At 41.9% G+C, this 26,162-nt stretch overlaps 1 protein-coding gene across 1 annotated transcript in view; it reads right to left on the bottom strand.

Moving 5' to 3' along the window:
- Positions 1 to 26,162, bottom strand: part of LOC146429672 (uncharacterized) — a 49,292-nt gene that overhangs the window by 7,140 nt on the left and 15,990 nt on the right. Inside the window, 35 exon segments of the mRNA XM_085078053.1 lie at positions 468 to 857; positions 946 to 1,036; positions 1,124 to 1,269; positions 1,354 to 1,530; positions 1,632 to 1,874; positions 5,615 to 5,870; positions 6,600 to 6,736; positions 6,816 to 6,939; positions 7,755 to 7,872; positions 7,959 to 8,046; positions 8,344 to 8,426; positions 9,065 to 9,374; positions 10,044 to 10,214; positions 10,840 to 10,989; positions 11,089 to 11,207; positions 12,420 to 12,558; positions 12,644 to 12,747; positions 12,852 to 12,950; positions 13,034 to 13,097; positions 13,196 to 13,288; positions 13,367 to 13,481; positions 13,580 to 13,607; positions 14,551 to 14,707; positions 14,799 to 14,942; positions 15,030 to 15,241; positions 22,225 to 22,378; positions 22,885 to 22,980; positions 23,123 to 23,227; positions 23,314 to 23,484; positions 23,579 to 23,704; positions 24,378 to 24,581; positions 24,701 to 25,009; positions 25,197 to 25,321; positions 25,500 to 25,665; positions 25,752 to 25,935. Of these exon segments, the coding sequence (XP_084934179.1) occupies positions 468 to 857; positions 946 to 1,036; positions 1,124 to 1,269; positions 1,354 to 1,530; positions 1,632 to 1,874; positions 5,615 to 5,870; positions 6,600 to 6,736; positions 6,816 to 6,939; positions 7,755 to 7,872; positions 7,959 to 8,046; positions 8,344 to 8,426; positions 9,065 to 9,374; positions 10,044 to 10,214; positions 10,840 to 10,989; positions 11,089 to 11,207; positions 12,420 to 12,558; positions 12,644 to 12,747; positions 12,852 to 12,950; positions 13,034 to 13,097; positions 13,196 to 13,288; positions 13,367 to 13,481; positions 13,580 to 13,607; positions 14,551 to 14,707; positions 14,799 to 14,942; positions 15,030 to 15,241; positions 22,225 to 22,378; positions 22,885 to 22,980; positions 23,123 to 23,227; positions 23,314 to 23,484; positions 23,579 to 23,704; positions 24,378 to 24,581; positions 24,701 to 25,009; positions 25,197 to 25,321; positions 25,500 to 25,665; positions 25,752 to 25,935 (5,398 nt within the window).

Raw genomic sequence — 26,162 nt, forward strand, 5'->3', positions numbered from 1 at the left:
TTATTAATGTACACTAATCTATTTTCAAGAGATAAAAAAAGAAAATGATGAGACACTGGAAAATGAAGAATTAATTTAAAATTCTGTTTGTGTCTTAGGGATTATATCACTGACGTAGTTAAGGAAGGAAAAGAAAAAGAGGAATACAAAGGAAAGGGCAATTTCTATTCTAGGAGTAATTTCTATTTTAGAAGAAACTAAAAAGCAATAGGGTCAGTGCCTTTCATTTTGTAATATTCTGAACCAAGCAATGAGACTCCAGAATTATGTAGGTTAAGTGTTACAGGTGAATTTTTCAGCTCTCACCCAAATTATACAAAAAATATTAAAATAATACTGAAATGATAACCACTCATTCAAGTTGCAAAGCGCAATCATTTACTCTAAAGTAAGACTAACTCAAATTTCTATGTTAAAATATAAAGACTTGATTGTGTTTGAATTAATGAGAAGAAATATTTATGTACCTTGGCTTTGGAAACAGACTCCATGTTACTGGCCAAGTCATCAATCTCCATCTTCAGCTCACTCTTCTCCTTCTCCAGCTTCTGCTTCACACGTTGCAGATTGTCGATCTGCTCCCCCAGCTCAGCTGTGCTGTCCGCGTGCTTCTTGCGCAGGGCGGCAGCCGTGGCTTCGTGCTGCAGCGTGGCCTCTTCGAGGTCACGGCGCATCTTCTGGAATTCTGCCTCTCGCTTCTTGTTCATCTCAATCTGAGCTGCTGTCGCCCCTCCTGCTTCTTCCAGGCGCTCGCTGATCTCCTCCAGCTCCCTCGACAGGTCAGCGCGATGCTTCTCTGCTTTAGCACGAGAGGTTCGCTCTGCCTCAATTTCCTCCTCCAGCTCCTCAATACGAGCCTGGACAACAGCAGGGACCCTTCACAGCCTTGCCCTCCTCCTGCCTGAGCTGAGCCTGAGCAAGGGAGGGGAAGGAACAGAGACTTGCCTGCAATTCCTTGATCTTCTTCTGAAGTTGCATGCCCAGGGCTTGTTCATCCTCTGTTTTGCTCTGGATCTGGCTGATTTCAAAGTCTTTCCTTTGGGCAAAGCAAACTGTGTTAGAGCTCAAAGAAAAAAGCCAAGTGCTCCAGCCCAGCACTCAGGTGCCCTAGAGCCACACTTACTTCTTCAGCTTCTCATCCAGCTGCTGCTTATCATTCTCCAAATCCATGATGCTGTCCTGGGCCATCTTCAGGTCTCCTTCCAGTTTCCTCTTAGCTCTCTCCAGGTCCATGCGCAGTTTCTTCTCTTGCTCCAGGGACCCTTCCAGCTAAACACAACAACACAGCAGTGCTCTACCAGCCATCTCAGCCTCCATACCTGTCCTGTTCCTGCTCTATATCTGTGTGCTTACATCATCCACTTGCTGTTCCAGCTTGGTCTTGGCTTTGGTCAGTGTATTGACTTTGTCCTCTTCTGCCTGCAGATCATCCAGGGTCTGCTGATGGGCCTCTTGGAGGGCTTTCTTCTCTTTTGTCAGCTTGGCAATGGTCTCGTCCAGGGTTGCCATCTCCTCGGTCAGGTTTTTCACCTTTAGAAAGAAAGGAGCAAGCACAGATAGACAATGGTGCTTAAAACTTTATAACAAGACAGGTCTTTTCTGGAGTGTGAGTGACAGGTTCTGCCTCATACCTTGTTTTCCGTGGCATGTTTTTCCTTCTCCACCTTGGCCAGTGTTAGCTCAAGGTCATCAATATCTTTCTTCAGCTCTGAACATTCATCCTCCAGTTTCCTCTTCTTGGCTGTCAGCTCAGCATTAATTTCCTCTTCATCCTCAGCCCTTTCTGTCAGCTCCTTAATTTTGGCTTCCAGCTGGATTTTGGTTTTGATGAGCTGATCACACCTTTCCTCAGCATCAGCCAAACCATCAGCTTCCTTCATGATTCATTAAAATAAAATAGTTTTCAATTAATTAATTTTTCTCACTGATTTTCAAGTGAGAACATAATATTCTCAAAGCAGCTTTGCAATCTACTTAGTTGGCAAAACTCAGTAATATAAGGTGTGGTGGTTTTGATTGGCCCAAACTTCAGTAAAGTATTTTTTGACATCTAGGAGAAATTTGGACCCTTCAGAAGCTGTTGTGGTAGGCCTGGGGAGGTAGCTGAGGGGTGAGGAGTGGCACAAAGATGGCTTCTGTGTGTCCTGAGTGAATGTTCCAGAAGTTTTTACATCACATCCAGCAGAGCCAATCTCTGATGGCTCTGAAAGTGATGGACATGCTGCCGGCCATGTTTGGGCCAATTAGAGGTGCTAGTTATGCCTCTGTGAAAACATATTTAAGAAGAAATCAAAACAAGGCAGGCACACACTTTTTTGTAGTTAGAAGAGGAAGAGGTGGAGGTAAAAATATGTGAAGGGAGAACAGCATAGAGATGCCAAAGTCAGTGAAGAAGATGGGGGAGGAGGTGCTCTAGTGCTCCAAGTGCCAGAGCTGAAAACCCTCTGCTAGCCGTAGTGAAGACTATAGAGAGAGCAGGAAGTCCCCCTGCAGCCCATAGAGTCCACAAGGATGCAAAAATCTACCCACAGCCCACGCCAGAGGAGCAGGTAGATGCCTGGAGAAAGGTGTGATCCAGTTTGGAGTCTCACTGAAAGAGTTAAAGCTGCAAAGGCCTTGCAAGGGAGAAAAAGGCCTTGCTCCTGGGATGGGAGCAGCCTGGCCTCGGCTCGGCAGAGTCTGCACAGCACCTTATGGACAAAGAGACTCATGTTGCAGCAGAATTCAGGTGGGATGTTGCTTGTGAGATTGGACTCACACCAAAGAAGTCCCCAGAGGACTGTCTCTCATGGGAGGGACCCCATGGCTAAGTAGAGAACCCCTCTCCCTGATTGGACTGACCAGAAAACCCTCACCCTGCCCCTGTCTGTGTTGCTGGTTTGGAAAGAGGGAAGGGGGGTGAGCAGAGAGACTGCTTCTTAAGAGGGTGGGAGTGAGAGCAGAAAAAAACTGTCTAGAGAGAGAGAGAGAAATAAGTAGAGATAAAGAGTATTTGTAGTAAAAGAATTGTGATGATGAATAGATTTATGGGTCTGCTCTGTGGACTGAGAAAACACCTCACACCCTGCCTCCCTACCTGGGCTTGTTAGTTAAAAAAGAAGAAAGGGGATGAATAATATAGGTTCTTAAGAAAGAGGGGGAGAGTGAACAAAATAGTGTATGAAAAGTTTATTTTTGCTTTGCATTTTATCCTCCAACTCTGTTAAGTAATTAAATCACTTTTTTTACAACTTTAAGCTTGGAGCCTGTTTGCCCTTTCTTTGTGCTTCCTCTTAGCAATGTCCTATCTCATTTAAACTCACGAGATTAATGTGTATTTTTGCAGGTTTTTTTTCCTGCAGCAAGAAACAGTCAAAGTGCCCAGAGTTTAGTCAGAGTCAAACCCCGACATAAGGTTATCTGATTTGAACTGCCTCCACCTGCCCTCCCCTAAAATGAAGGAAAATATAATCACACATTTTTATAGTCTTAAGCTGTTCATTCAACTTGAACATTAATTTGAAGATAGAGACATCGTCCATTGTATCTTTTAATAATTATACTTCAATTGGGTTTTTGTGGGCATAGTAATACATCTTTGGCACAGAGGTCTACTGCAGAGAGCCGTGTAGGCAGATTTTTTAGGATACGGTGTTTTAAAACCTCAAACATTCTTCTGAGAAATTCCTATTTAACTCTTCACTAGAGATTTTTTGAGAATGGATTCACTAGAGGTTTTCTGAGAATGAATTAAACTTTTAGCTTTAGCAAAATTTTGTGGTAAGATCACATTTTCACAGGCATGTTTCTAGCACTTGTGGTCAAGAAGAACAGTTTGGAAGGGAGAAAGGTGTTGACCAGGGCAGTTCCAATTACCTGTGCTTACATGCATTCTAAGATGTAAGTTACTAAGAAGCAGTCTTTATTGTCTACATTTTGCTTGTTCTTTTTGTCTTTGCTTTAGTAAAGAGCAGTGCATTCAAGCAGAAGAATTTTTAAAGCTCAGCAAAATAGCTACGTGTGTTGGTTTTGCTTAGCCCAGAACATCAGCAAGGTCTCTTTAGCATCTAGGAGAAATTTAAACCCTTCAAAAGCTGTTGTGGTAGGCCTGAAGAAGTGGCTGAAGGATTGGGAGAAAACATATCCCTGTGTTCACAAGTTAGTTTTGTTTAGTCCAGTTTTTGCTAATGGGTAGGGGAGGCACAAAGATGGTTCCTGTGTGTCCTGTGTGAGTGTTCTGGAGGTTTTCAGCATGTCCAGCAGAGCCAATCTCTGATGGCTCTGAAGATGATGGACATGCTGCTGGCCAAGTCTGGGCCAATTAGAGATGTTGGTTACACCTCTGTGATATCCTATTTAAGAAGAAATCAAAACAATGTGAGCACACACTTCTTCTTAGCCAGAGAAGGGGGATGGGGAGGTGAGAACACGTGAGGGAAAACAACATGGAGACACCAAGGTCAGTGGAGATTGTGGAGGAGGAGGTGCTCCAGGCACCGGAGCTGAAAACCCTCTGCTAGCTGTGGTGAAGACCATGGGGGGAGCAAGTTGTCCCCCTGCAGCCCATGGAGTCCACAGGGGTGCAGAAATCCACCCACAGCCCACTCCAGAGGAGCAAGTGGATGCCTGGAGGAGGCTGTGATCCAGTGCGAGTCCCACTGGAGGGAAAGGCCTCACTCCTGAGATGGAGCAGCCTGACCTCGGAGGTCTGAACCCTATGCACAAGGACTCGTGTTGCAGCAGATTCGGGCAGGCTGCTGCTCTTAAGATTTGGACCCAAGCCAAAGAAGTTTGTAAAGGACTGTGTCCCATGGGGACCTCATGGCTAAGGAGAGGACTCCTCTGCCTGAGCAGTGGAAGAAATTTTGGTAGTGAACTGACCAAAGAAAAACCCCCTTACCCTGCCCCCCTCCCCCATGCTGTCAGTTGGAAGGAGGGAGGGCGGTAAGTGGAGAAATGGTGTCTTAAGAGCTTATTTTTACTTCACAGTTATCCTCCGACTCTGTTAGATTAATAAACCACTTTGCAACTTTAAGTTTCACGCTGTTTTGCCCTTTCTCAGTGCATCCTCCCTGGTTCTTTGTCTCAACTCATGAGGCCTGTGTGTTTGTATGTGTGTTAGGTTTTTTCCCCTCATTTCTCCCCTGCTGTGGCAGGGGAGAGCAGAGAGAGCAGATGTTGTAGGTGCCCTTGCATTTGGCCTGGGTCAAACCTCGACACTAGGTTGGGTTTTGTGTCAGGCAGATTTACATATCTGCCATGATGTCAAGTTGCAGTCCATTCAACTAAAAATTTCTGATTTCTGGATTAGTGTATCGTACTATAAAAGAATGAGTTTCTTGTGTTTGAATAGGAAAGGAACCTGAGGCTACTAGCTTAGATGTACTTTTAGGCTGCAGACATCTAAATGCCATCAGATTAATCCAAATCCTTGCTTCTAAATACAGTTTTAAGGACATTATTGTTGCTACATTCTTATTTCCAGGGGGAAATTCTGTGTGGTTTTTCTTCCTACTTTATAAAATATGTGTATATTTTAAAAATATTTGCTATTTTAGGATAATATGTCTTCACTGAGATATTTGGGATGATTTTATAAAGGATGCTACAAGTCAAAAACTTTAGCAATACTCACTGCCTGCACTTGGAGCTGCAGGTCATTCTTCTCCTGCACCAGGGCCACCATTTTCTCCTCCAGCTCCTTCCGCTTTGCCTCAGACTTTGCAAGCTCTTCCTTGGTTTTCTCAAACTCTTCCTTCATGTTGGCCATTTCCTTCTCAGACTCTGCACTCTTCAGCAAGGGCTTGATCTTGAAGAACAGCTTCATCCATGGCCAGTGTTTGACATTCATGAATGAACGAACATTGTACTGGATGCAGAAGATGGACTCCCTGAAAGGTAATAACAAATTATATTTTGGTACATATTTTAAAATCTACTAAACATATTTAACAGTATATATTAATATGTATATCTTGAATTTATACACATAATGCTTTTTAGTTGCACATATATATATATAGTATATATATATAGTTCTATATATCTCTAGGTATAAAATAATCATGTGTTGTTAAATATATACTTAATATTTTTATATCATCTCTAATATATAATATACATATGTTTCTGAAGAAAACTTTCTAATGTTGTCTAGAGTATCAACCTGTATGGACAATTTTGGTGTTTGCCGCACTTTCATAGACAATGAAAGGAACGTTTCTTAAGTAGACTCAGTTGTTTTTATGAAAGTTATCAAAAGGAAGAGGATATTTCTCTTGTGATATAAATATGTGTATCTCTCTTTTTATTGTAGCCATGACCTAAAATAATTAGCTTAGAATAGATATCAAGTTTCTGGACATACTGTAATGTAGCCATTTAATGAATTCAGCAAAAATTAGTACAAAGCATTAAAAAATTGTTTGTTTCCCTAAATTTGGATTTTATACTGCTTCATCTATTTTCAGGATATACTTCCATATTGGCAAACTAAATTAATGAGAAATAAATGAGATTTTTTTTTTTTTTTTTTTTTTGGTGAAACAGCTTATTTTCAGTTTTGTTCATGCCATTAGTATTTGATAAGGATCGGCCCGGCAAGCCAAGTAAATATCTACCTCCGCTCCATCATTTTCTTGAACTCCACCCTCATCAGGAAGCCCCTGCACCTGGCCTGGGTGCGAGTGATGAGCTGTGCCAGCTTCTCATCCCTCATCTCCTCCAGGAGTCCCAGCAGCCCAGCTTTGAAGAACACCTTGAGAGAAGGAATGTTGCAGCACATCAGTGTCAGGTAGAGCAAAGCAGAGGCAGACAGGGAATGGAGGGGTTTGTACCTTGGTGTGTCCAAATTTGTACTGGGTGTGGTCCACATCGATTGACCCAAGGAGCTTCTCAGAAGCCTTCTTGCTATCGATGAACTGTCCCTCGGGGATGGCGCTGGCATTGAGCACCTTGTATCTGTGGAAGGATATAGAATATGGAGAAGTCAGATTCCTGAAAGCTCAATAAACCTGTACCAACCGATGCCATTGTAAATATTTTCTGAAAGGGGATCAAGCATGGACAATAGATAAATAAATTAGAACTCTTCCAGTGTATAGAAATCATGCTTTCATGGGTAAAATATGTTTTTAGGGAAAACTGTGTATTTCCCTTAGTCCAAAAGATCTTTGACACAGAATTGGTACTGATTTCTGTGGGTAACTGCTGACGTATTTCACATGCCATGCTATCTAAATGCCCTATTCCTAAATGAGAACTTTATGTGCAGAAACAAAATATGTGCTGAGGAGAAGCAAATCTCAATCCAAAATGGTGACAGTACAAACTATCTGTGTATTTTCCGGCTGATACAGAACAAGAAACAAGATACTTCCATTGTGTTTGGTTTTCCAACAGGTTAGTCCAGAATGTCTTTTAGTGTCTTTATTCACATGTCTGTGCTGACAGGTGAATGTCATCTTGCTTTGTTCTCCAGGTGCCTAAGTCAAAGGTAGTCAACTTCATTTCTTAGATAGTTAGTTAAAAAATACTTTATCTCATACCAGAATATGAATAAAGAACAGGAATAAATAATAGCCCTTTGAAAATGTCTTCTTTTCTCAATAGCTATAGAAAGACACTGATTACTAACTTGGGCAATTAACTTTTGTATACCTACAGGTAGGTACGATTAACCTCTCCCATAACTCTCACAGTGCCTAAAACAATTAGAAAATGCAAATTATTCAGCATTTGTTGATATGGTGGAGGGTGATGACATGTAATCTGACCTCTGTTTAAAGTCAGCATAAAGGATTCTGCTGGGGAACCCTTTCCTGCAGATCCTGATCCCTTCCAGCACGCCGTTACAGCGCAGCTGGTGAAGCACCAGTTCATGCTCCATGGCACCTAGTAAATCACAAAATGACATTGTATTTAATTTTACTGCACAGAGAAGATCAGATATATCACACCTCTGAACTTTAACAACTTACCAGGTGTTTTTGTTTCATTGGGAATAAGGCATCGCACAAAATGGGGGTGAGTGCTTCTCAAATTGCTCATCAGCTTGTTTAAATTTTCCTTAGGAGCAAGAACAAAGCCTTGTGTTTAAAAATGTCGCTTACACAATGTCAATACTAGGTGGAGATAAAACCACTGCAATAAAACCATGATCAGTAAATTTTTCTTACAGAACTTTCGGGCAGTTCTGAAAGAATACTACCCAAGATTCAGTAAGAATTCCTGTTTATTACAAGCATGTGATTTTATCCTTTCTGAACACAAAGATATATTAGATCAATCAAAAGCTTTTCTGAACTGAATTTTCTGTTTTTCTTTTCATAATATGGTAAATTTAGAATGATTATTCTACAGTACCCGGAAGAGAGCTGAGACAGTCTGGAAAGAAGAACCCTTCTTCTTGGCGCCCTTCTTGCCACCACCACCACCACCACTGCTCTCTAAAAGGTAATAAATTTTTTATAAAGAAGTGAACAACAAAAGCACACAGAATCTGAAAAACCCTGAGTGTTCATCATAAAAAACCATAGTAAAAATAATAATATGATCAAAATTTTCAAACTCATACAGTGGTTAAAGTTAGAATAAGAGACTTGAATTTTTCAGATGACAGTAGAAGCAAATCTAGTGACTTTATGCTGAAATTCAGAAAATGCAGTGAGGAGATAAAATGTAACATTTTGCATAGAAAGATAATTAAGGAACTAAATTAATAGCTAGTGAGTACACCAAATGCAGTGTTTATGTATCCTTACATGTAAGGGTATGCATAAATTCAGCAACATGTTGATAGATTTGATTTTATTCCCTGAAGTATTTGGGAATGGCCCATATTGCAGAAATCTGGTGTCTCGGCTAGACTGGGCTAATGCTGTAGTACAGCTCTCTTGTTCTAGGACCTACGGATCTGTTAAGATCTCTAGGGAGCTGTAATATTGTTTATTAGACTAAGATCCAAAAAGCAGATGAGGTTTTGGGTTTTCAGTTTTAGAAATGCAAATATTATTGCAAAATATTATTAATATATTTTAATTTCTTTTTCTGTAAGTTATAGTAGAACTGATTTCAAAGAAATCACCTGCTTCTGCCCCACCAGCAGATGCAAAGAGTAAAGCCAGGGTCTTCAGGGATGACTTCTGATACAACCCCACAACAGTTTCATTCAGGGGGTCCTTGTTCTTCTCCAGCCAGCCAGTGATGTTGTAGTCCACTGTTCCAGCATAGTGCACCAGGGAGAAGTGAGCTTCAGCCTTGCCTTTGCCAGGTTTAGGCTTCTGGAAATTGTTGGACTTGCCCAGGTGCTGATCATAGAGCTTGTTCTTGAAAGAGGTGTCAGTTGCCTTGGGGAACATGCACTCCTCTTCCAGGATGGAGAAGATGCCCATGGGCTGGGAGAAATAGCAACATGTAAAGAAAGTGTGGAAGGAAGAAACAGATGCAATGTATGTAAGAAAGAGGATGTAAGATAAAAATTATACCAAAAAATCCTCCTCAGTATGTGTAATCTTATATTTCTCCAGAAAGGGAATTTTGTGGATATGCCATCAGTTATGCAAAAAAAAAAAATCCCCCTAAGATTCAGAGTTATGATGTAATAAAGTTTTAGAAGGTACAAATTAATTTTGTACATGTTAGGTGAAAGTGGAAAGCAAAATGAATAAAAGTAGTTGCATTCATATATAATGAAGCATTTAGGCTTTCTCTATGCTGTTTCCTTAAAACAAGACAGAAAATTAAGAAATATTAAAATGGAGAATGTACAGTGTATTTACTTTCAGTATGCACCTAAAAAGTACACACCTTTGAGTATGAACTTCAGAGCACTGACTGAGACTGAAATTTTTGCTCCATAAATCATATGTATAAGGCAAAAAATCTCTCAGGGAGTGAAATAAGAGACAAATAAAAATGTATATGAAATGCTTGGAATCCAGAAAAAATCCTGGTTTGGGCTGCATTATATGTGAGTGCCTCCAGTTAGTTTGGTCTAATTGGAGCATAGAATAATCTTTTTACATTTTGTATCTGAAATATGAAAGTGTGTGGGGGCCAATAACCTTCTCAATGAGCTCAATGCAGGCAGCCAGGTCCATGCCAAAGTCAATGAACTCCCATTCAATCCCCTCCTTCTTGTACTCCTCCTGCTCCAGCACGAACATGTGGTGGTTGAAGAACTGTTGCAGTTTCTCATTGGTGAAGTTGATGCACAGCTGCTCCAGGCTGTTGAACTGCAGAATGCAAAGATTTACTTGTGAATTTCAGCTCCAGGAACACCTTCTGTATTCCAATAGGCTTAATTCTTAACCCATTAAGGTCTCTATGATTGGAATCTTGAATTTCTAGTACTGTAACTGGACAGGTGGCTGGCATATTCCATCCTCTAACACAGCTAACCTTTTAGGCCCTGGCACTGTCTCAAAACATTTCTGAGCTCTGAAAAGATTTGCAGAGCTTAGTCCAAGTCCAGCTTTTCATTTGTTTGAATTTGTGTACACTGCCTGACTATTCCCAAGCATTCAGAGGAAATCTGGCTTCTGCATTAACAACATCTTCCTTTTCAAAGGCATATTTTAACTTCCGCAAAGTCTCTCTCTGCTATTATTTATCAGCTGTTCAACAGTTTTCAAGGCAATTTTCATTTCTGCATGCAACAACAGACATCTACAAATATCTGCCACCGTGTGGGATACTACATGCTATGAAAACCAGAAGGGTACCATTCCTAGAGGAAAGGCAGCATTATCCAATAAATAGGAATAACCCATAACTGAAATAAAGGAAATCCCAACCCCAAAATTATTCCAGTTTCCTAATGCCTCTTCCAGAAAACCTGCATGGAAATCCTCCTCTTACATCAAAGATCTCAAAGCCAGCAATGTCCAGGACACCAATGAAGTACTGCCTGGGCTGCTTTGTATCCAGCTGTTGGTTGATGCGAACAACCATCCACAGGAACATCTTCTCAAACACAGACTTAGCCAGGGCACCCACAGAGTTGTACACCTAAGAAAAGGTTAAAGGAAAGCTACCATCTGCAGCAAAAGAGGAAGTTCAAAAATTTTAATTGAAGTAATTTATTTTCTATTATCACTTTTCTCTTACCTGCTGCACAGTTTGGCCCTTGGTTACATATTCATTCCCCACCTTGACTCGGGGGTAGCAGAGGGCCTTGAGCAGGTCTGCTGAGTTCAGACCCATCAGGTAGGCAGCCTTGTCAGCAACTAAGGAAACAAGCATGGAGCAGAATCAGATATTAGCTCTCCAGTGAAAGTATCTTGCAGTAATTCTGAATGATTTCTGCAGAAGGCACACATACATTGCCATGTCCTTTAAAACATTGTAGTTTTTCTTGACTTGCTAATTTTTTCTGATTTAATCTATATGGTTAATAAAGGTAAATATTATTCCAAAACCTTTACAGTGAACATGCAAGAGACTAGAAAGACAAAAGGACCAAGGGCCTTGAAAATTGCAGATCAAACAGTCACAAGTTCTGAACAAACTGAATAGGAAAGTAGTTGGTATTGAAGTACACTGTACTGAAAATCGTAGTCAGTGAAACTCTACTGTCTTTGCAGAGAGAGTAGATTAGTGAGGGATAATGCCAGAAGTATGAATAGGATATCTTGTACAACTTTCATAGTAGGACTATATTGTCCTGAAGGATGAATATCAAACGCATTAAGTCTTTTCCAACTCTCATTTTATCTGCAGCTAGGTTAACAAATACAAGGACCTCAGTGCTGCATATACTGTCCTCACTTTCCAATTTGCTGCTTGTCCCATCTCACAGTGAGGCTGATAGCAATCACTAGTACTATTTACAGAGTTCTTCATTGTGAGAAGGCCAAATCTCATTATATAAATCTCATTATATATTACACAGATGCTAATTTTGAGCAGCTTTTATTTTATGTGTTATTTCCAACTAAGCATTTAAGATGCATTAATATCTACAAAGATGAAACAAGAAGAAAATTTCAGATTTGTAGAGAAATATAAAAATGTGTATATATATATATATATGTATATATGTGTATATACACACAGTGGTTGTATATAGGCTACTCCACTATAACTATATCACTATTCATTGGTACTTGAGAATTGCTCCTGGTTCTGTATCAGGTCTGGGAAACTTCCATTCAAGACAGCAGCAAAGCTTGCTTTCCTTCTGCCTGACATACTCTGACAGACAACAGATGCATTAGGAATCGCTGGACTTAATTTTTTGCAACGTTCAAAATAATCTGCAGGTTCCACAGAGTTGTTTTCCTCCAGAGCAGGCCTCTGGCTAGGACCCACTTCTATTCTACAATCCTGGCACCAGGGAAATGCACAGGCTGAGCCAATCATTCTGACCCTGACAAACTGCCTTTAACTTAGTGAGAGTTCAGTATCTTCTGTGCTCTGGTGAGGGTTGTTGCTGATACCTTCTGTGCCATCAGGCTCTGCCTGCTCCTCTCGTTGTTTCTGCTTGAACTTCAGGTTCCCATAGTGCATGACAGCCCCTGTCAGCTTGTAGATGGCTGTTTTCTCATCAGCACTGAAGCCCAGGATGTCAATGGCACTCTAAAAAACAGTTGCTAAGGTAAGTACCACAGCTGTTAATGGTCAGAGAAATAAAATTTCACCTAAGAAAATTTCTGTTACTTACATCTGTGGCCATCAGCTCTTCCTGGTCGTTGATGCTGGGAACTGTGATCTCCCCTTGACTCACATACAGAAAGTCATATGGGTTGGTGGTGATCAGTAACATCTCTGAAAAGAAGGACAAAGACAACCAGGTCAAATGCAGTTGGCACAGACAAAAATTTAGTGTCGTTCCATGACCTTAGCCTGAAGGAGTTAATGATCTTTCCTACCAATTAGCTCTGGCTTCTTGTTGGACATGATCTGATAAAAGATGTGGTAGCTTCTTTCCGCCTTGAGCTGGAAAGTGACTCTGGATTTCTCCAGCAGATCTGGAAAGGATGGTAGGATAGAGTCAAGCACAAAAAGTGGGGAAGGCTGCAAGGCAGGGGATCAGGCTGGAAGGGTGTCTTACATGTTTCAATGTCAGCAGAAGCCAGTTTGCCTGTGGCACCAAAATGGATTCTGATGAATTTACCCTGAAAGCAGGAGGAAAGTCAATTGAGCCCTTTTTTGTCAATCTGGACAACAAGAATATCCAAACTGGTGTTGACAGTTGTCCCAAGTAGCAACTTACAAAGCGTGAGGAGTTGTCATTCCTCACAGTCTTGGCGTTTCCAAAGGCCTCCAGCAGTGGGTTGGCGCTGATGATTTGATCCTCAAGTGTCCCCTAGAACAAAGCCTTCTTGTCAGGATCTAGCTCATCAATAAATCTGATAGTTGCAGTTTTCTATCCCTGGGACCTCACCTGCATTTTGCCTGTTGGCTGTTCCTCCTTTTTCTTGTCACCGCTGGCTGCAATTGTTGCAAAGTACTGGATGACACGCTTTGTGTTCACAGTCTTCCCGGCACCGGATTCTCCGCTGTCAAAGCCAAGAGAGAAGCAGAGAGTGCCTGGTCAGGCAGGAGGTCCCCTGGCACCAGGCAGCCCTGCAGGGGTGTGAGCAGGGGGTGTACATACGTGATCAGGATGGACTGGTTCTCCCGATCTGTGAATGAGGCAGAAACAAATAGACTTTGTAAATGAAAACCACAAAAATACTGAAAATGAATGTAAGTTATGGCAAGGAAAATCCCTGCATTTTTTTCTTTGTTTACTCCTAAGTATTTTTTTCCACTTCAATTCCTTTCAAAGCAATTTTTCACTTGCACTCTTACCTCGAAACATATTCACAACACTTATGACCCCAAATTAGGGAGGTATGGATTTGATGGGTGGACTGTTAGATGGTTAAGGAATTAGCTGCAATGCTGCGTGCAAAAAGTTACAGTCAAAGGCTCCTTGTCCAAATGGTTAATGAGTGGTGGAAAGAGAGAGAAGGACTTTTTACTAAGTCTGCAGTGACAGAACAAGGGGCACCAGTTTTAGGCTCAAAGAGGCAGATTTTATGATGATGATGAGTGAGCCACAGGAACAGGTTGCCAAAAGATGTTGCCAATATCTCACCACTAAAATGATTCAAGGTCAGATTCAAGGTTGGACAGAGCTTTGAGCAACCTAATCTAGCGGAAGATGTCCCTCCAAATGTCATAGAGAAAGCCCATGACATTTTGAAAGATCCCCTCCAGCACAAAACATTCTGTGATTCTATAATGCTTTTCCATGGACATTGCAAACCCTTCAAGAGCCATAGCTGTTTCTCTGTTCCACTCTATGTTCTTTTCCTTCTCCTCCATACAGTAAATTGTTTTAATTCTCTGCTACACAGACTGCTTTTAGAGCAGTAGGGAAAGTGAGAGTAAAGACCCACAACAAAGGAATCCTGATCATGGGTGATACTTTGGAACTGAACAGCGCAGGGAAAGAAAGGAATGAAAAAGTTGGATGCAAAACTATCAGCAATACATAATGCTATTTCACTTTCATGGCAGGGTTTTCTCAAGACAAACCAGAACAGTTGTGATGTGATGCTTATGATGAGAGCCACTCACCAGTGAGCATGAACTGATAGGCATTGTCAGAGATGGAGAAGATGTGTGGAGGAGCCTCCTGACGCTTCTTGCCTCGGTAGGCCAACACCACCTCCGGGTTGTACACTGGCAGCCACTTGTAGGGGTTGACAGTGACGCAGAAGAGACCCGAGTAGGTCTGTGAGGAAGGGAGACAGCACGTTGGCTTCCCCTGAGCCTGGCACAGCAGCTCCTGCGGCTGCCCAAAGGAAGCTGCTGCTGCCACTTACGTAGATCATCCAGGCTGCGTAACGCTCTTTGAGGTTGTACAGCACAGCGGGTTCGTGCAGGTGGGTCATCATGGCCATGTCCTCGATTTTATCGTACTTGGGAGGGTTCATGGAGAAGATTTGATCATCCTTCACAGTCAGGGTCTGTCAGAGGGCAGGAATGTAGAGGCATGTTAGCTAAGAGCCAGAGTGGGCATGAACTGATGTTAGTAAATCTTATATTTTACCCACCTCTCCCTGTTCAGTCTTGACAGTGACTTTGCCAGATTCCCTGCTCTGGATTGTGCTCTTCACATAGGATTCCTTTGGATGTACCACAAAGACTGATGACTTGGCATCAAAAGGTTTGTTCTGGGCCTCAATTCTCTCCTTCTCTGACTTTCGGAGGTAAGGAGCTGCCTCCCCAAAGATGGCCATCTCGGAGTCCGAAGACATGGCTGCTGCTTACTACAAGTAATGCAGCAAGTGTCTGTGGGGGTACAGAATATATTAAAATAGTGCATGAAGGAAGAAATACTCCTTTAGCACATTAGATTGCTCTTTCATAAGTTTCAACTGAATTGCCTTTTTTTCCTGCTAATTCAGATTTATGCTCTTCAATTTTTTTTCTATTATTATTTTTTTCCTGTGGTCAGATCATTAGTCTTACTCGGCAGTTGCCTTTACAGAAGAATGTGTTCTGTCTTTTGTATTTTGTTTCTGTCTGGGATGTTTTTTTCTTTTAATTTGTTCTGTTAACTGGATAAACAGATTCTTTCCAAGGTTCCAAACTCCGCACGCAATAGATATTCACCTATTTGGAATTGTGAAAGCCTCCTATCTTTTTTTTTTTTTTTTGCACCTTTCAGGCTATGTGATTTGTTTACAATAGAACACTCTAAAGAGACACAGTACACTGCGTATGCACAGAGCAAATATTTTTAGCTCTTCTTATTAAAGACATTCCCTTTGGATAAAATAGTCAAAGTTTTCAAATATTTCAATTACTTCAACCATGCATGTCCTTACGAACAAAGTTGATATTTTGCATGTTATTCTATTTCATAACAGAAAATCTGCACTTCATTCACAACTTAAAAAAAACCCCAACAAATCAATAATTCTGTTATTGACAAACCACTGTCTTGACTACATTGCCTTGACTTTCATGCAATTGTGAAGCTGGAATTTGTGTATAGAGCAGTCATCATGCTGAAGGGAAAGGAGGCCACCCAGTGGGACTTTGACAGGCTGGACAGGTGGACCTTTACAAACACTATGATGTTCAGCAAGGCCAGGTGCAAGGTATTGAACATCAATAGGGTCAATCCCAAGCATGAGCACAGAGTGGGCACAGAATGCATGTAGAGCAGCCTTTTGAAGAAGGACTTGGCTGTGCTGGTGGGAGAAGGCTGTTATCACAATATATTCTTATGATACTATTAAAAAGTCTAATATATATAGCAGGTTAGTATACATTATGTTACCATATAATATATGTATGTAATGTGTTAGTAGACTGACTTTTTAAAGTATTAAACTATTTTGTTTTAATTGTTTTGTTTGACATTTCCTGAAATCAATGCTATGTACTAACTCTCCTTCGCTTAGTCAAAGCATGCTGGTTATATTCCATTGATTCTTGTTGACATTTCATAATTCAGAGGGATATATCCTAGTGATAATATTTGACAAAGTTAATACAAATTAATGTAGAGAGGAAATAGAGTTTATTTTCCTGAGTGTAAATATTAAAAACTGAATTTAGCTGCAGTTCCATCTCTCCTTTTCCATTTATCCAAGCAGGTATCATCCTTTTTCTGATTACAAATATTTGCTTATATAATTGTGTCACAATTGTGCAATATTTTCAGAGGCAGAAACAAGCCTATAAGAAAGCTCAGACTGAAATGCTTGCTTTCAGCACTTTGATGTTTTGGTACACAAAATTCTAACTACATTCTCAAGCTTCTATGTGAATAAAGAACATATTAACATTATCTAAATATATATTTTTTTTCCTCTTGCTTCACAGTCAGTGCCAGTGACCCTTGATGTTTGAGATAAATACAAAAGAAAAACCCACCCCAAATAATTGGAAAATACTTTCTGATATTTTTTTTCCTTAGGATGGTTTCTCCAGGAACTGGTCTCTACTGGAGATTCCTGGAGAGAGCGTAGGCAATGCTGCAGTGATCAGTACTTTTAAGATCATGCTCTTTAAAAATCTTTTTACAAAAATATTGACAATCCAGCCCGATTCTCATACAGTATTTATACAATGGACATAAATATAATGAGTATCAGGATTTCCAGCATACCTGCATAGAAGCTCTGCTTTACAACTCTACCTCTTCCTAAAGAGTAAATAAATCAAGATCTTACCTTTTGTGAGACAAGCTGAATGGGTTGCAGATTGGAAGACGGACAGCATTAAAATACAGAATTAGTAACCTACTTCTTACTGCTACACCCCAGACAACATTTGTAGACTGAAAACATATGGATGGTTTGAAAGCAGACTGAAAATCCCAGCTGACACTGGCAGAACCCCATTGAATGAATGTGAGCATCTGTAGGAATGCACTGGAGCCTGTGGAATGCAGGGCTGGTTTGCCCTCATTCCCCAACTCCCTAGTCCCAGCCCTGAAACTCTTACCTTGGAGATTTCTGAGAAAGGACAAGACACACAGATCCCAGGGTACTTTTATAGGATCTGATCTGCATATGTAGCCACCACCTCCTCTTTCTTAGGTCAAAAAATTTTTGGCAATCTTAACTCCTAACAGAATTGCGATTCCTATTAGAAGTGAATGGATATAATTAGACATAACAGGTCTGTGAATCAATGTCCTATAAATAATTTGACAAGAAAGCATGAGAAGGGGGGGAAGTGGGAGGGTGTGCTAAAGGAGATGAAAGGGGCTACACTGGTTCTGTAATCCATCAGATGCTGACTCACACAGAAAAAGTGAAGAGTAAGAGCCAGTGTGTCTTGTAGGAAACATGTAGGGATGGAGAGAAGGCTCAGGCTCCTGCCTGCTGCAAATGCTCAGAGTCCTCAGTGCGGAAAATCAGGAGGGGTCCTGCTGAGAAGCAGGGTTATTGCTAGAGGAAGAAAATCCCAATGCAGGAGGAAGCATCTGAAAAGGAACAGACGTTGCAGAAATGAGAATCAGGGATGGTAAGAATGCCCAAGTACTAGAATGGACCAAAGCCTAAGCAAGTGAAGTGGGGAAGAATGAGTTTGAATGTAGTGATAAGGAAGAATATGTGAATAAAGAAGAAGAAGTCCATGGAGGTGTTTCAGAACAGACTGGATGTGGCACTCAGTGCCATGGTCTAGCTGACAAGGTGGTGTTAGGTCAGGTTGGACTCGATGATCTCAAAGGTCTTTTCCAACCTGATTAAGTCTGTGATTCTGTGAAGTAAGTAGGGATGTGATTCCAGTGGGATAACAGCAAGTCACCATGGACACAGGGAGCAATAAAAGAGCAGAAGAAATTTAGCTTAAAGATAAAAGCTTCGAAGCCTGAGTCCCAGACAAAAGGCACAGAAATCAAATTCTTGTCTTTGGATCTGAGGGGTTTCAAAGCCCATATGAACAGGACTATGGAAGCATGGTACTGAACTTAAGACCTATATCCCATTGGGATCAGCAGAGATAGGTGCTCTCTCAAAACAGGGTAGTCATTCTGCATTACTTTTGCAGGGTAAGGGTGCTAGGAAAGATTAAATAAATTTACATCCTCTAAAATAGAACCAGTCATACCTTATGCTGCTCTGCAAAGAGGCAAATGTTTTTAGAGGGAGCTGAACCCTGTGATAGTTCTTGTAAAAAGCCAATCTACTGTTCTGATCTCTGGGATATTCCTCACCCAGATTAAGGATGGGACACGTTCTATATTCACAAGGATCAGAGTGGTGAAGAGCCGTGGAACCATTCACTTTACTGAGAAGCACTATCCTCCCCACACAACAGATCTGGATTTGCTGGGGGTTTTGTTGGTTGGTTTTGGATTGGGGTTTTTTTCAGTGTGGTGTTTTTGGTTGGTTCTTTTTTTGGGGTTTTTTTGGTGGTGTTTTTAGGTTTTGGGGGTTTTTTTGTTTGTTTTTTCATGTATTGGTCTTCACTTTTCAAATTATAGTTCCTACCACAAACAAGGAAATCTGAAGTGAGTCACATCTCAGCAGCTTCACCTGGTCCCACAGCATATAGCCTCTCCAATTACAGTACCAGTTGTGCTCCTCTCCCTCTTAGCATCTCCTACTCAGAGGTCTGGATAAGAAAGTGAGGTAATTTCTTCCTCCTCTTCTCTCAGCTGCCTGTGTCTCTGTGATGGCACTGTAATCCTGGGTGTGGGAAGGAGATTGAAAGACATCAGTTTCATGTTTGGAGTAAATTCCCACTGAAGAGTAAGAGCGAGGCCTATGCTTTCACCATAACAGCTAAATCCTCAACAGAATATAAAAGAGCACTTCTTTCATGTCTTTAATGCAATTATATTGTGTGAGAACTGGAATTCAGGTTCGTTTTAGGTATTTCAGTTACTCTATATGTTGTCTTATTTTCCTGGTGCATGCAGTTTTTGACCTGGATTAAAATTGGCTCCAAAGAAAAAAAAGAAAGCGTCATGGTTTTCCCACAGTCATATGTAATACTGGCATAAAGCTGATAGCTGCCTAAAAGCCTTGATTTGCAAGATTTTTTCAAATAGATAAAGAATACTCCACAAAGGTTTGAAGACTCAAAGGAAAATCTGTATTGATTCCCTGATACTTTCCTATCTGCCATCATCAATGCATCAAGGCAGAAGAAAGGACTAAATAAGCATCATGCCACAATATTTTTCTTCATTGCCTGTCTCTGACAGGCTTACCCCCTTCTCCCCTCCCTCATCCTTGTGCCCTGACAAAGAGGTTGCAGCCAGTTTGGATTGGCAGAACATCCAAGCAGAATACCCTGGAGGAGGGTCTGCAGTGTGGGCGATGTGTGGGGCTCCATCCCTGCTGCCCTGCAACCCTGGCACTGCACAGCCTGGGGGTCTTCAGCCTGCCTGGCCCTGCAGCAGATGTGCCACAGGGAAGGAGACGAACCAGAGCTCAGCAAGGTGCTGGCTGGAAGATGTCAGGGCAAAGCATGGCGTGACTGAGGCTGAAAAGTAGTGAAAGAACATAGGGAACTGTTGAAATTCCCATAAAGATGGATAAGCCATCAAAAGAGATTTAAAATCAGCTCATGGCTGGCATTTACTGGTGTGCCTTCCTGTACTGCCTCTGGAGTCCCTGTGCTAACGAGCTAACGAGGGTGGTGGCTGTTGCTGCAAGGGAAAGGGTGGTTCCAGGGACTGCTGGAGGCTTCCCATCCCTCCTCTGTGCCTGACCAGCTTCCTGCTCCCACTACTCTTCTCCCTGCCTCCCATAGCTCCCCTCCCATGGCCTGCTTTTGCAGTAGAGGAGCTGGATGTAGGTAAGTAGCTACATGGGGAACTAAAATTACATTAGCATTAGCAGAACAAAGTTCTCCCTCTTGTGCCTTGTTGGCAGAGGGGTCTTTTTATTACTGCAGCCCCTGAAGCTGGCTCTAGGAACCTCTCCACTCATACTGTGGCCTTTGTGACAGGCAGGAGTGTTGTGGTGCCCCATCTCCAGCCAGGATCTGTCCACACAGGAGTTCTGGCACAGCACAAAACCTATGGACGGAGGAGAAATGCAATGTGCTAGAAGAGCAGAAAAGAGGTTTTTCCTGCTCAGCTCAAGTGCACTTCTCTCATTCACCCTGACACCCTTTCTGAAATGCAGTTGGTACCAAAAACAGTGATGTGTTAAGAGAGGTCTCTGATGAGTCCTTAGAACAGCAGGGCATTTGGAAGCACACTGACACATTCTGTGATGGGCTGTGCAGCTGAGCTGTATTTAACATCACCAGAGTCACAGGAAAAACAGGTCCTGCCCATACAAAATGTGCTGCAATTACCTGAAGTGTTCAAGGGAACACCAAAAATCTTGGAGATTTTTAGCTCAGCTATGATGGATCCTGAACTACAATTTCTAAAATGGATGGAGTAGTGTCCCTTCCCAGCTCCAGCTGTCTTCTGCTGTTCAAATGCTATTTGCATATTTTATTAAGAACCCTTAGCATTGTAAAGCAGTGGTTTTACAGACTGGCTAAAGGATTAGAAAAGAAAGATATCCAAAAGGGATATATGAAGGTCAGCTAGGGACTGAGAATTCTGGTGAGATGGCCAAAGATGTTTAGGACTTGCTTTAAATAAATAGCACGTTTGAGGGAGCTGCTAAAGCTTAACACAAAATACCAACCAAGTCAGTATCTCACTCTGTGTCTTGGCAAAAACAAGTTTATCAGTAACAAGAGAAGCTTTGCTTCTAATTTGCCAGGCCCTTAAAGACATTGAATGTATTCCTAAACCATCTAATTTACTTACCCATATGTATAATGTGATCAGTATTTAGACACTTTATTCAACCAATGTTGTACTTTACCTTATGTTGCATTTCCAATCAATACGTAAATGTTGAATGTCTAGTTCAGCTTAATGCAAAATATTATATTGTGGACTAATAATCTGTTTTTAGGACAATGAACAGGCCCAGTATGCTGAGAATGATGACAATAAACAGAGAGAGAATCAGGTTTTGGACAGAGCAGAAGGGTTGAACCTAGAAAGGCAGTGGAAGGTTTGACTAGAATTATAAATAGAGTACATAGTCTTAGCTATTCTTTCTTCCATAATCTTTTAAATGTGGATTCTTCTCACTCATCCTACATGTGAATGGATATTATTTTGTGCTATGCATGAAACAACATAACTTCAGAGAAAGTAAGTGAGCATATCTCTTCATGCCACTTCCTCACCATGTTGGTTTGACTGCTTGTAAATGCTTGGAATGAAATTTGAGTTCCCCATACTTATAATCTTGACTAAATAAGAAACATGTATTAATTAATAAAAATTATATATATAGTTACATATGGGGTTTTTTAATATATATGTGTGTGTGTGTATTTGCTAAATGCTTCAGGAATCTTTATTCCTATTATTTAATTTCTTTTTTTTCCTAAGAATTGCCCAAGATAACTTGAAAGAATGTCATCTTAGTCCATCAAAGAAATGCATACTTCTCATTGCAAGAAGAATAATAAATCCATATAATGGTTACCATTCTTCATGCATTTTTAAAAACGCAAATGTAAAAAGCTTTGCTGTTTGATATACTTTTAAATGTGAAGATGAACTGGGTACATGTACTTCAAAACAAATGAATACTAAAATAAATAAATAAAAAAGGCATGCTAGTCACTGTTCATATGCAAATATCTCTACTCTCTTTATTACCTAGACATAAATGATAATTACAGAAGAAAGCAACACAGAGGTTTACATTTTATGCATGCCTCAGGTCGCTTTTTAGCCTTGGGAACTTCATTCCTCTTCTTCTATCTTCTTGCTGTGAAACTCCCGGCTCTTTGCTCGGAGCTTGTTGACCTGTGACTCTGCAATGTCAGCCCGCTCCTCGGCTTCCTCTAGCTCGTGCTGGATCTTGCGGAACTTGGAGAGGTTGACATTGGATAGCTCCTCCTGTGTGGGGAGAGGGAGTTGTGAAAACAGTAGGCAGTGTTTGGACATTTATTATCTGAAAACTGGGCAAACAAGAATTCAAATGCTACAATTATCTGCTAGCAGAGCAGATTCAAAACCAAGATGAGAAGCTGTTCAGGGTGTTGAGTGTGTCAGAAGAGAAAAGAATATTGGAATGTCAGAAAGACATTATACACAGCATGGTCTGGGTAGAGTTCATGTCATAGTCGTGAACATGCAGACTGACAGGTGCATCTGACATCAAGGGTAAGGTTTAAAGGAAGAAATAGAGAGGGAAATGAGGTTTACAGCAAAACAAATAGGGTTGGGGAAGCATATTTCCTCCCAAACCCAGCAAGTCTTACTCTCACACTCCCCATTATATCAAAACATCATCATGCCGTGTCAAAACAGTCAAGGTTTCAAGAAGCTGTTCAGAGGAAAACATCGATACAGAATTCAACCTCCACCAGGAGAAATTCTGGTTTGGATGAAGTGGTACTTACAGCTTCCTCAGCTTGTCTCTTGTAGGATTTCACTTTCATTTGCAGCTTGTCCACTAGATCCTGCAGCCTGAGGACATTCTTCCTGTCTTCCTCAGACTAGGGAGGTTGGCAAACAGGAAAGAAAGTCAATTCTTGGTTCTGCATCATGCAAGGTTAACAATTCTCCTTGGGGATGGTGTGTGCAAAATGTGATTTGCTGTGAGAAAACCCTGTCAGGCCAGGAGACCTCCTGCCTTACCTGGTAGGTCAGTTCCTTCACCCTCCGCTCGTACTTGCGCACACCCTTCACGGCTTCAGCGCTGCGCTTCTGCTCAGCATCAACCTCCCCTTCCAGCTCGCGCACCTGCAAGGAGAAGCCATCCCTGCAGCTTCCCTGACAGTGTCTCTCCAAGGACACGCTCACTCATGCACAACCCCAGCCCTACACACCCTGGCCTCCAGCTTCTGGATCTGCTTCTTCCCTCCCTTCAGTGCCAACTGCTCAGCCTCTTCCAGACGGTGCTGCAGGTCCTTCACTGTCTGGTCCAGGTTCTTCTTCATCCTCTCCAGGTGGGCACTGGTGTCCTGCTCCTTCTTCAGCTCTTCTGCCATCATGGCCGCCTGACCAGAGCAAAGGGTCAAAGCCATTTTGGGGCTGGAGATATTTGGGGGAGAGTCCATTCCCCATCAGCAATACAAGGAGTGCCCAACTCACATCTGTGATGGCCTTCTTGGCCTTCTCCTCAGCATTGCGGGCCTCCTGGATGGTATCCTCCATTTCACTCTGGATCTGGGAAATGTCTGTTTCCAGCTTCTTCTTGGTGTTGATCAAGGTGGTGTTCTGTTGAAGACCATGAACATCACAATTTTGTTTTTGTTAGCTTACCGTATCATATAAAGTACAACATAGGTGGTTTTTTTAAAATATAGATTGTGCCATCAGGTGACATACTCTAAGGGAATGGCTGTGGTAGCTTTTAATTTTTCAGATATGGTGTGCTTTGATATTTCATGAGCATCCTCCATGAAATCTTTTCTCACAATTTCTCAGCAAACAAAGAAGGAATTTAGACTGAAAAATTAACAAAAATACTTTCCTTACCGTTTTCAATCTAGTGACCATAAAACTTTGAGATGGTTCTATAGAATACTTATAATGACTGATAAATTACATTAATGACAGTGTAAATGTTGTCCTGATTTGTTCATGGTCAGGGTATATTTGCCTTTAAAGTCTCAAATGGAAATGTGAAAGGTGTTGAACTCAAGTAAAAGAGTAACACCCTCACACACTTCTCTGAATATATTAATATAAAGTTATCTGTAGTCTAGTGAAATTCATATTGTATCTACAGCTATATCTGAAAAGTCTTAATATTATCTATCACCTATTATTACTTATTTACTGTGAAAATCACTGCATTTAACAAAATACTGTTACAGTTCAGCCTGGTTTCAGATAATTTATATGTATGGAACAATACTATAAATACTAACTATATTTATACACTGACCTGGCTATGGAGGAGCTGAACTCTCTCACTTGCATCCAGAAGCTCCTGCTCAGCCACTTTCCTTGACCTCTCTGTCTGCTCCAGGGCTGCCCGTAGCTCCTCAACTTCAGCCTGCAGCAGGTTCGCCCTGCGTTCCACCATGGCCACCTGCTCCTTCAGGTCATCCTGTGCTCTGATAGCATCATCCAAATGTAGCTGGGTATCCTGGAAAGAGAAACGAGACAGATTGTGAGGTGGGTTTTTTCTGTCTTCCTATTTCCTATTGTAAAACATGAAAAATTTTAGCTGTGTCAGAAATCAGCACATCTTCAATTGTGCCACACCTTGAGCACTGCCTGGGTGTTTCTCAGGTTCTTCTGTGCCTCAGCAGCCTGGCGGTTGGCATGGCTCAGCTGGATCTCCATTTCATTCAGGTCTCCCTCCATCTTCTTCTTCAGCCTCAGGGCTTCATTCCTGCTCCTGATCTCAGCATCCAGAGTGCTCTGCATGGAATCCACGACTCGGAGGTGGTTTCTCTTCATCTGGTCAATCTCCTCATCTTTCTCTGCTATCTTCCTGTCAATCTCAGACTTCACTTGGTTGAGCTCAAGCTGCAGGCGCAGGATCTTCCCCTCCTCATGTTCCAGGGAGGCCTGGAAAAGTAGACACAAAGATTGGTAACATTCAATAAGCCTACTGCTTGCTTTTTAGGTAATTATGAAGTATTTCCAGAAATCTCAGTTGTCTGTACTACCCCAGCAGAACAGAGGGGAACCCAGGTCTCTTTAGCCCTATTTCTTCATTTTTTTACTGCAGACACCAGTGTTTATGGTTACATACCTCAGCTTCTTCCAGAGCAGCCTGGATTTCAGATTTCTCCTGCTCAATCTGCTTCTTGACTTTCTCCAGCTCATGAATTGCCTTTCCTCCCTCAGCAATCTGCTCCGTGAGGTCAGAAATCTCCTCTGTGGGAACAAACACCAATGGCATGTTCAGGCACACAGCAGAATGGCAAGGGCCCTGTCCCACCAAGGTGTCCCACCAGACATCTCTGCAGACCTGCAGGCACAGACCCATGAAGAATGGTGGTAATGGCTCATCTCACCATTGTGAGAAAGCCCACTGAGGAGCAGAGGGACTCACGCTGCAAGTTCTTGTTCTCGCGCTTCATTGTTTCCAGGTGGTCCAAGGACTCCTCATAGGCATTCTTCATCTTGAACAGCTCCGTGCTGAGAGAGCGTGACTCCTTCTGCGAGGCCTCCAGCTCAGCCTGAGTTTCCTCATACTTCTGCTTCCATTCTGCCAGGATCTGAAGAGAAACAGGGTATGAGTAGGGATGGGGCAATCACAGGGGGATGCTCTGGCCAGGAGTCGTGGTGCTGGAGGCCAAAAGACCTTGTCAAAGTTCTTCTGCTTCTTATCCAGAGCAGCGCAGGCAGCATTGGATCTCTCCACGTCAATCATGAGGTCCTCCACTTCATTCTGCAGCCTCTGCTTTGTCTTTTCCAGAGAGGCACATTTGGCATTGACAGCCTCAACATGTTCCTCTGCATCCTGCAGGCGCTGTGCCAGCTTCTTCCTGTAAAGGTTAGGTTAAGTAAGCAAATGGGAACCTGTGGTGTGAAGCAGCATGTTTTTCACACCAGCTAACTTAGCCTCTTGATAATGTGTGACCCCCATTCACAGGGAGGTGTAAGACTTCTCCCAGACAGCTACTCTATTTCCATGTCTGCATTCGGAGCAATCCTGCAGCAGTTCCCTCTCTGCCTCCATATGTCTGCTATTCTGGGCCTTTCTGCTTTTGCC

The sequence above is a fragment of the Lichenostomus cassidix genome, chromosome 18, assembly GCF_008360975.1.
Source record: "Lichenostomus cassidix isolate B80296 chromosome 18, HeHo_3.0, whole genome shotgun sequence".
Classification (NCBI taxonomy): domain Eukaryota; kingdom Metazoa; phylum Chordata; class Aves; order Passeriformes; family Meliphagidae; genus Lichenostomus; species Lichenostomus cassidix.